The sequence below is a fragment of the Benincasa hispida genome, chromosome 9 (genome assembly GCF_027475165.1).
Source record: "Benincasa hispida cultivar pf3 chromosome 9, pf3_genome.v1.1, whole genome shotgun sequence".
Taxonomy (NCBI): domain Eukaryota; kingdom Viridiplantae; phylum Streptophyta; class Magnoliopsida; order Cucurbitales; family Cucurbitaceae; genus Benincasa; species Benincasa hispida.
Window position 1 is genome coordinate 90,301,381 of NC_143486.1, and position 10,608 is coordinate 90,311,988.

The 10,608-nt window shown below is 36.6% G+C and overlaps 2 protein-coding genes across 4 annotated transcripts; both read right to left on the reverse strand.

The window, feature by feature from the left end:
• Positions 1–5,183: 5,183 nt before the first annotated feature.
• LOC120085626 (uncharacterized protein At2g23090-like) lies at positions 5,184–6,614 on the reverse strand. The gene is made up of 3 exons (XM_039041721.2): positions 6,020–6,614; positions 5,631–5,671; positions 5,184–5,487 (listed from the first exon to the last, which is right to left on the reverse strand). The coding sequence occupies exons 1-3, from the start codon at positions 6,090–6,092 to the stop codon at positions 5,368–5,370; spliced, it is 234 nt and encodes a 77-aa protein (XP_038897649.1). The 5' UTR covers positions 6,093–6,614; the 3' UTR covers positions 5,184–5,367.
• A 1,511-nt stretch (positions 6,615–8,125) lies between these two features.
• Positions 8,126–10,393, reverse strand: LOC120085625 (protein TRIGALACTOSYLDIACYLGLYCEROL 5, chloroplastic). 3 transcript variants are annotated; one of them, XM_039041720.2, is made up of 5 exons: positions 10,299–10,387; positions 10,107–10,178; positions 9,974–10,018; positions 8,608–8,640; positions 8,126–8,514 (listed from the first exon to the last, which is right to left on the reverse strand). In XM_039041720.2, the coding sequence occupies exons 2-5, from the start codon at positions 10,144–10,146 to the stop codon at positions 8,342–8,344; spliced, it is 291 nt and encodes a 96-aa protein (XP_038897648.1). In that variant the 5' UTR covers positions 10,147–10,178; positions 10,299–10,387; the 3' UTR covers positions 8,126–8,341. The 3 variants fall into 3 exon arrangements, with proteins under 3 accessions (XP_038897648.1, XP_090173689.1, XP_090173688.1); XM_090317563.1 differs by lacking the exon at positions 9,974–10,018 and having other exon boundaries at positions 10,299–10,393; XM_090317562.1 differs by lacking the exon at positions 9,974–10,018 and having other exon boundaries at positions 10,107–10,350.
• Between the last annotated feature and the right edge of the window lie 215 nt (positions 10,394–10,608).

The window sequence follows — 10,608 nt, forward strand, 5'->3', positions numbered from 1 at the left end:
TATGTTATGGATTGAACTTAAATTTCACCTTTGGTGCGGAGTTCCATCTCTCTTTGCCTGAAGCTCTCTTCCTTGATAGTTTGGACTGGAATAGAAGCTGGAATTTACCAATGACACTAGTCCCGATGTCTTGTGGGAACACCTGCTACACTTCTCTATTACTATATCTGACCATATCTCGTACCAAGGCTGAAACAATACCGAGATGAACCAGAAGTAGGGGGTCCTTCTCAGCTCTTCATTGCCAGCTAGCGCAGACTAGCGGTTAGACGCTTCGTTTGATGGCCTTTCCCTGTTATTATATTTGTATGCTTTGATCATCTTCTTCGATTCATCAATATGATGAGTTTTTACTTCATCGTTAAGGAACCTTCTATACTTATGACAACAGACAACTTCCTCTTCGTGTATGAAAGGACAAAATTGTAAATTTTATTGTCATTGTTTGCTTCACGAAATGGCTTTGCCTTCAAGGTTCTCATCTTTATTTCACGTCGATCGCTTATCACTTTGAAACGATCAAAAGCAGATGGCAAATTTCGATCTTTTTTTTTTTTTAAGTGAAAACATTTATCCTTTTGAAAGCTGAAGTTCGAGTAGAAGCAGACATTAAACATTTATTTTTACCCAATCTTGGGAAGATTAAAGATCGAGTAGTTGAAGGCTTAATACAATCAAAGACAAAAGTTTTTTACTCGATTTCTTTTAAATCATTGGCTTCTTCGACATTGATATGATATGAACTTATAAAATTTATTTGATTGCAACTATTTGTTGTTACTGCGACATAATTTGATTGAGCTGTTTCGTCAACTTCTAGCTCAATTTTTCCCTTTTGAGCTAATCCTAAAATTGACTATTTTAGAACAAAGCATTTTTTCCTCGGGATGACTAACAACAACTCGATGATATTTAGTTTGGATCATCGGTTGAAATGGTTGGAATCTGACTTGAACGATGAGGGCTAAAGGTAGTTGGGCAACGACTGGGGGAGCGAACGGTGAGGGAGAGAGAGATTCGGCAGCGGCGGCCCTCAACTGGCCAAGAAGAAAAAAAAAAACGCGAAGAATAGGTTCTTTTGTAAAGGGAGTGAAGGATCTTTTTTCTTTTTTTACTTTCACGCTTACCGAGATAACCCTATATGTGATATATATATTTCTCTTTTTTTCCTCTCCAAATCAAATTCTCAAATTACCAAATCTCATTTAATTCCTTTTAAACAATTATCACTTTAATTAAATTCCAAGATCCATTTAAACCCCAAAATTCAAATCATCTCCAAAACAAAATCTAAAATAAAATCGAATCAATCAAAATCATTCAATTAAATAACTTCTTGCCTCAAAAATTTTTAAATTAAAGGAAATAAAAACTCAATAATTTTATAAACTTAATTCAAATTTAACTAGAACTCGAGATTTTACAACGATGAACCAGCGGACACAGTAGAAGGGAATGCGAAAACAGTAGTGGTTATATATAGTGATTCTGACTAGGGTCTTCTTCTTGGGCTGAGGGTTGAAGTTTACAATTTTTTTTTTGGTTGGGTGAATAACAAATCCCAACCCCATTAACTCTCTTTTGTATGATCATCCACTAATTTTGTGATTCTAAAAATGGAATATATATTTCTGTTTGCTATTTTTTATTTCTTTTATTCATCAATATCTAGTTTGTGAGGCTGATAAATCCATATGCATGGGACTTAATCGAAAAACCATGTTAAAATTTCCCTATCGATAGAACATCATAGTGGTAGATCAATAATCATAGCATGAATGTGGTTATAATAAATTTTAAAAAATTCAACGTTCTTGATGAAATAAAATAAAATCGATAAAAGCATCGGGAACCACTATCGACTTCACCATCATAATCAATAGATCAGTAAGACAAAGAAAATAGGGTTATAAAACTGTTAAAATGGTTGAAATAGCTACCGATACTTCCATATGCAAAATCAGTATCACCCACTACATATTCAAATGCAATTGATTGAAGATGGTATGGTGGACTCCACTTTTAATTATGATTTCGAAGGAATGCATATACAAAATCTAAAGTAATTCGATGGGCCTAGAAAACGAATTATGATTGATTTATATCATTTCCCTATGTAGACGTGGGCTTAATTCATAATATTTATAATAAAATAAAGGGAATAAATAGCGTTTTAGCAAAAGAATGTTGTTGAATTTAATTTATTTGACTAAAATTGTTGATGGAATATGCAAAAGAAACCTATTAGAGTAGTGTTTTCTTAACAATCGCAAGGAAAAAAAGTAAAAATTTCATTCCAACCCACACCTAGTTGAATTTTAAAATAGAATAATAATTAAAAGAGGATAAGACATTTTGAATTTAGTCGATCAGTTTATAATATATTTTATCCATTACACTAATCTTAGTAGTTAATACAACATAATATATTTTATCCATTATACTAATTTTAATAGTTAGAAAAACATATAACTTTATTTCTCAAATGAGCTCCAAATCAGTGGTAGAAACATGAAATACTTTCTAAAGATTTTTATCCATTTAGATTGATGTCACTCACATCTTTAATCGACTTATTCGTACTCTATTAAAAAAGAAGCCTAAATAAATTAATAGAGTTCCAAATAATGAAAGATATGTAAAAAACATGTCCAATTACACGATTTCCAAAAACATTATAAGTAGCTAAACCGGTGTGTATTTGAATATTTTTAATTCAATGATGTTTGCATATAAGTAGCTAAACATGTCCAATGATGTTTTTAAAACCTTGTATTAAGTATAGAAATAATAATAAGAAATTGACGGGAAACAAATTTTTGAGAAAGAGTAAATAATTGACATTAATAGAAACACTTTTAAGAAAATGTATTTAAATTATTTTTATCAAAATGTTTAAATTAAAAGGACCAAAGTGTGTTGTGTTCTCATAAAATTGAACGGTGTTAATGAATCACATTCCACAACATAGAAGATGTCAACGAATATGTGTGATGCGATCATGCCACACGACAAATATTGCAAACGTGCGATCGCCTCGCAATTCTGGATACCTCTTAGAAAAAGAGAAAGCCAGTGTTCACCTCTCAATCAGAAGCAACCTAACAATGGCATAGTGCTTCATATATTCCAATTACAACAAGTTTTGAATTAAGCTACATAAAATTTAATTTCTAGACAGTAACTAACATCACCTAATACAGAGTTCTCGGTGCATATTAATGTATAAACCCGATTCCTTAATTTCAGTTTCAATTCAATAAGTAATGCCAACCAATTTGTCATAGTCAACTCTAATCAGGAATCAGAAGTAGAGAAGAAAGTCGAGGGGAAGAAGAAATGGAAGGCAAAATTTATAAATTATTTTATAGATATAAAGATAAGAAAGCAAGGAGAGAAGAGGGGGTCATGATCAAGATTGGATTAAACTAGGTAATCAGTTGGTCATCTATGTAGTAGTGCTAGTTTTTCTAACAAACAAGTAACATCTTTAATTATCTGATATATGGGTAGATGCCTTTGTTTTTTCAATCTCTTTCATTACCTGGTTACCATATGACCCAAACTCATGGTGGTGATGCTTGGATTTGACCAAGCGTGGTGACTGATTGTTCAGAATCTGCCGCCAATGCAAGGAGCTGATCGAGCCCACCCAAATATATTCCACAACGATCTGCTTTTTCGGCGCCTTTCCGACAACCGAATTAGCTGATCTGTTTCGTTTCTCTTCAGCATCTCCCACATCACTTGCACGTCCTCGTATTCACATGCCTTCACATCTCGCCCAAGTTTCACTAGCCCTAATCCAATTACAAAATCCCCAATCATTCATTCAATATTCCATTTCTCAAGTTTTAGATCAACAACAATACAAACTATCCTTCAGAAATTGAGAATCGGATCAAGAAATTACGTACTGCGTCTGCGAAACCCAAGACGAGAGGCGACTCTGAAGGTAAAACTTCGCAAGGGAGAAGTTATCTTGCTCCACCATTCCATTTTGGAGTTCCCCGCTTCTACTCCAGCGAGAGAAGAGATTAAAGAGAGAAGAGAAGCTAAGATGTCAAATCTGAACAAACAGAAAATTCACCTGAAACACCAAACGAAAACCAAACAAAATTTGATTCAAAAACTTAGATCATCAACACTGAAACACAAAATCAAGAGAGATAGATAATCAACAAAATTAAAACAGATTATAGTAAAGATTCTGATGAAGAAAGTAGAAGGCAACTTGGCGAAACTCGCTCTCTCGTTTCCCTTCTCTAAAGAGTATTGTTAGCACAGTGGAACATAATTCGAAATATTAACCGCTTTCCGGCCAACCTCATTCTACAGATCCGCCTTTCACCGATTCCAACGCGACCGTTGCGTTCATCATGCGGGCTTTTTCATTCAGATTTTGCCTCCTCTCGCCACGTGGGAATTTTTCATTGGCTAATCAAATTTCTTTTGAAAACGCCGTGACCTTTTATCGCTTCGTGGACCACACGTACTCTTTGTATTCCGTTCCGTTACAAAATTTCGTGAATTTAGGTCTTTCCTATGAAAAGTGAAGGCGCGTCGTCATCACGGCCCCTCTAACCGTTCGAGTGATGCTCACGCTCATTGTAGCATACTGTGGGCCCTAGGTGATCCTCGTGTACTCAGGAGAGTGCTACTACGTGGCACTCATTCTGCAGCTTAGTGAAAAGATATTTTTGTTTTTAATTCCTTAAAATGAATTTACCCGAGTTATAATATTCATTTTAAAATAAATTTTTTTTTATATTCAGTAATTAAATATATCGACCTAATTTTAGTATCTACGAGTGGGACCCAATGTACTAATCACTCATACTCGATCTTATCAAATATGATACCAAGATCATTTAAATAACTGCTTTTAATCAGAGCCGTTGATGATGATTTGATTACACGGCAACTTGTAGCCATCTATAGCGTCCACAAATGTTTTTTTTTCAATTAAATTTAATTGAAAGAAATACAGGTGTGGAAATGATTGTAACATATTAACAAGATAAATACATGATTCTAACAAAAATAAAATAATTGCTACCTTATCAACAAAAATATAATGTTCAATTTGATGAGATTTTGAATTCTAAAACGTTTGACAACTTGAGCATAGCAGGAAGTTCAAATTTACACTACTACTTGTTCAGGTAAAGTAAAAGAAGACGAGATGGAAATGTTGGAGCTTTATCAATAGATATATATACTTTGACAACAAGACAAGCATATGTTATTACATTGAAAGGCGTGTAGCCTCTAGGAGCATTTGGGAAAGTTTTTAATATTGAAAAAGAGAGATGAGAAGGGAGGATAAAGCTAAAGTTGATTGATTGTGGGGTTATGAGTTTGGAATCATTTCTTAAGATGAGGAAAACAAGCATATACATCAGATTTTGGGTGCCTTGCTTCTGCATGTTCCCTGCACTTCACCTCTGTAGTTGTACATATAAATGTCTGCATGCATACCTTGCACTGCAACAATTCACAATAACCCACTTTCATGAACACTTTTAAGTTTCAATCAACAAGCTAAACAAGGAGTAATCATCACTATTAATTCAATATTTGTCCCTCTCAAGGAAACAAATTAGGTACATAAAATTTCAGAATTTTACCTGTATTGTCATGGCTTTCTTGTTTGTTTCCAGCTGACTTCCTGTGGAAATTATTACAGTCATAATCAACTCTGAACTTTATACACGGGAAATCATCAAAAACCCACAAAGAAGAAATAAAAAGAAAAAGGGTTACAGTAATAATCATTTTAGTTATCATACTTGACATCTAAATCAGCAAAGCAGCTAGATTTGGTTGATCTAGTAATGAAATTTATGTTTGTATATCGTATATTTTGCATTACTAATCTTCTAATTAAACTTTCCATTACTCAAGCTAAAGGCTAAGGGAGGACAGAAAGAGGAATCAAGAGCAATAACATGGTCTTTGCAAATCATTTTCTGAGAAGCCAAACTGAAAGAATTGAGTGGCAGGTTGAATTGATTACCTCTTGATGACTTTTGTTTCTCCAGGTTTCTCTCCCGGGCCATTTTAGACTTCTGGCCATTGCCTCCGCCCATTTCCCAACAGGAAGGGTTTCAAATTCAGAATCAACCACGTCGTCCCAGAGCAGAACTCTTTGCAAATATATGAGTTTCTTGGCCGTCGGATAAAATGGGAGCCAGTGATGATAGCACGAATAAAAGTGGAAAAACACTGTACAGCGATTATTCTATTAATGGTAAAGGATAGGGAAACGGCATCGTATGGTGGGTGCAATCAATTAATGGAGTAGTTGGGAAGTGTTCTGGTATTGAAAGCTAGCCACCTCGTTCACACATGGAAATTGGAAAAGGAAACACTCAAAATTGTCTCATCCTCTGCTTTTTGCCCTATGAAATGAGCACATGTGGCGAGTTACCGGTAGTGTTTTGTTCATGCCGTGACACCTCCCAACAACACATGGCGCGATGGGCAAAATAGAAAGCTTGGAAAAGTGGATTATTGTAATGTGACATTTTATCAAACACTTGACGTGCGAAGTAGAAATATGCAATGGCTGAGTCTGAAAGAGAGTCGGAAGAGAAAGGCACGGTTTGTTTAATGATGTGGATAAAGAATGGAATTAAATAGGTAAATACAAATACAGCTGCAAGGCACTATAGTTTGTAGTGGGCGTGGAAGCTGATGACAAATACAAATTAATGGATGGTGGAGCCACGCAAGATCAGCCAGTGTGCAGTGAATCGGCAACTATTGTTTCTTTAAAAGAGAAGATAATGTATCATATTCATCCCATACTCACTCCTAACTTCATGGTCCATGGAGTTCAATTTCAAACAACCACTCCGTATTCTTCATTTGCCCATTTAAGATTGGACAGTGAAATTTCTTACCAGACAAAGGATCATGTTAAGGCAATGAAATTCTTGTGGTGGAGTTAGAAATTGACTACTTAGTAATTGACAAGTCTTAGTTTAGAATTCGACAAGATAAGCTTTCTAAGAAAGTGTAAACAATCACATTAGATATCTTTTTAATATCGATGAAGTTTTTCTTTCAAAGGGGAAATTTGCATCGAGTAAATTTAAGACCTACAAAAAGGGGTAGCGTTCTTTTATCTATTGCATTAGTTATAAAAACATAAGAGGAACAAGTATCTTTATTTGTCTCAATTAAAAAACTTTTGTTAAACATCTTAGCAATGAATTAAGCTCGATATAGAGTCCTCGTTGCCCTAGTACGCGTTTACTTGTTGATCAAGGATTATTCATGTTGCCTCCATAACTACCACCACCACCCATGCCTCCCGACCCACTTACTCCACCGCCACTGCCACCCACGATACCACCTAAACTGCCTAGTCCACCGCCACCGCTGCCCACGATACTACCTGACCCACTTACCCCACCACCACTGCCACCCACGATGCCACCTGAACCACCTAGTCCGCCGCCACCGCTGCCCACGATACCACCTGACCCACTTACTCCACCACCACCTCCAATGCCACCTGAACCACCAAATCCGCCACCCACACCACCAAAGCCTGAACCTGAGCCATATCCAATTCCAGGTCCAAAGCCACCATCCGATCCATAACCAATGCCCGGACCGAATCCACCGCCTCCAGTCCCACCAGACCCAGAACCACCGTAACCTGAGCCAAAGCCTCCCTTAGCTCCGACGCCAGAGCCACCACCAGCTGATATTCCCCCATAACCTCCAACCGTGAGCTCGAAAAGGTGAATTTCCTTTTTAACATTTGTGTTGTCTGGAAGGACATTTCCCATTTCATGAGTAATCACGTCACTCCCAAGCATCAATTTTCTTGTACTTGCAGCGTCAAAAACATTATGGAAGAGGACAAGACAGAAAAGGACAAGCCCCCGTGAAACCAAATAGTTTCTTGTCATGTCTACTCGCCAACAAAATGCAACTGCACCACTGGAAGAGAGAATAACGCTTTGTATATATAAGAAAGCAATAGAATGAACACAGTACCCGCCGAGGATCACATGACAAGCTTTTGAAACCATGATTGAGTGCAAAGTAATTCTGGTGGAAAGCACGATCCGCATGAAGATTGGTGCAGAGATCGTGAGTGACCTTCTTACGGTTAAGAGACCCTTACGAGTTTTATAGACTTTACTGATTTTTTGAAAAATTAGTCCACAAAAGAGAAGTATTTTTTATACAATCGGATATAGTGAGTTAAGTCTAAGATTAGATGTTATCTCAATTCCATCCAAAAAGAGTTCAAAAGATTTAAAAGAACTTAAAAAGTGTTGAAGGTTTAAACTAGGCAATAATAAGGGAGAGATTAAGCTCAGACTTTTTTGGAATTTGTGGATAAATCTTTTGGGTCCTTGATATCATAATTCTGACTTTGGTCCTTGTCAAATTCCATTCCCTGAAATATCATCCTCGAGGACCGATACTTACTCCCGTAAGCCGTGCCAAATCCCCATCCAAGTCCCAATCCAACACCACACCCACCACCTACAGAAAAGGATTGCAAAATAAATAACTAATTGCAATCAGATGAATGTGTATAAGGAAATAATTTGTATGTAGAGTATTCTAGTTGGTTACCCGCACCAAGGCCGAAGAAGTTCAAAGGCATTCCTGTAAAATAAACATCTTATTCAGGTGAGGCACGTAATGGCAGAAAAACTATATTCCATGTTAAAGAATGCTGGAAAATTTAAAGGGAAATAATGGAATATACAACTGGATCTAAAAGTTATATACACGACCATAACTTCCATGGTTCCTATGCAGAAATTAAAATCCAGTTCTAATGCAGAAAAAAAGTCTGTAACACAAAACTGATCATCTGAACATGGAAACGTGGTCTTCCATTGCAATTTTCGAACTATAGGAGAGACAAACTAAATCCATACGAACTTAAAGTTCCAGACTCTTCTAATATCCTGAACAGCGAAAATGAGAGTTGTAACAGAAGCACGGAACTTAGTTTCTAGCCCGTCAAGATTCTTGTCTATAGGTGTCCAAGGCAGCTTACACCCTTTCAATTAACCTGTGAAACAACTGTTTGATTCCTTCCACCTTCTGATGTTAAAAAACTCATAAGATGAATCATCATGGGTTGGGTTAGTTGTCAATAAGGACTGTGGGTTGAACTCAAAACTATTAATCCTTCACTAGCCAAGACAAGATACTCCACAACTTCTGATGTAAAATCTCCCATCGAACAAGACTATTATCCAACATGTATATTTACTTCTTTTAGTGTAATGTAACTAGTAGATTTCAACACAAATACACGCATTGATACATACATAATACATGGGCATTCAAGAACTACTCGCTGTTGGGAAGGTGGCACTGAAATTCCAAATGGTGTTAGTGGCTAGATGTAGACATCTTAAGATCAATGATGTCGATAGATCAGCACTAACCAATTCATGAAACATATGAGTGAACAAGTACAGTTTATAACTTCCAGCCTTACATTTCATTGTTCTGCCTCTAGCAATCACAAAGCAACTCCACCATCTTCATCCTACTTGCCAAAAGAAAAGGCTCTATTTATTCCAAATAAATAACCTGTTAAATTGGTATATCTCGGGCCTGCCAGTGATTACATTGTCGAGCACCAACTATAGCTTCAAAGAACAAGACAAATTATTTTCAAAGGATAAACTAATCATCCAACCCCTTTTCTGATCTGTGTTGCTTACACAAATCTTTTTCAATCCACAATTCAAAGCTTCAGGGCTCTGTAGCATTCATTTCATAATATTCCCGAAATTTTTTTCAGCCCACTTTTCAGTACTTCACCCAGCTAATATATTAAACCCAACCTAATTAGGGAACAACGCAGATAAACAAAATGCCTGAAATCATGAACAAGCTCCCAAAGTACCATTGGTGCATGAAAAACCAAGCCAGAGAGAAAAACGATCTTTAGTAACTGGGGTCAGATGTCACATACCTCCGAAACCCCATCCTACGCCGAACCCACAACCGATACCAAAACCTCCAAATAAAGAAAATAACAGCAAGAATCAGTTAAAACGATAGAAAAGAGATAAAAAAAATACTCAAGATTATTGAATCTATCGTACCAAATCCAACGCCAGCTCCATTGAAGTTGGTGAGTACCATTGCTCGCAGATGAGGCGCCACGAACGGAGAAGCTGATAACGAGTGGAATCAAGAATGAAGTGGATAAAGGGTGCGAAAATTCATAGCAAAAACAACAATTAGCTCGAGCGAAAAAAGATGTCAAGACCGAACGATTTTGTTGTATACTTCACCTTCTTCCTATTTGGTCGCTAATCGAGCGCAGTCTACAACTCTACTAAACTCAGCGGTAAGGGGAAATTTGTGGGTCAAATTTTGAGGGCACTCGAAATTTGGCCCATCTTTAAAAAAATATATTCGAATTTTAGCCTTCTGATGACGTTAGTCGTCTGTGAAATATTTGTTAAGTCCTAAAATGCTCGATGTCGTATATGCATTGCAGTTTCTCACTCGTTCATCTCATTTTGGACTTATTTCTCTCGTTGGAATGCCCATAGCACACATTCGACCCGGATTCTTGTGCATTCCTCTCGTTTTAGACTT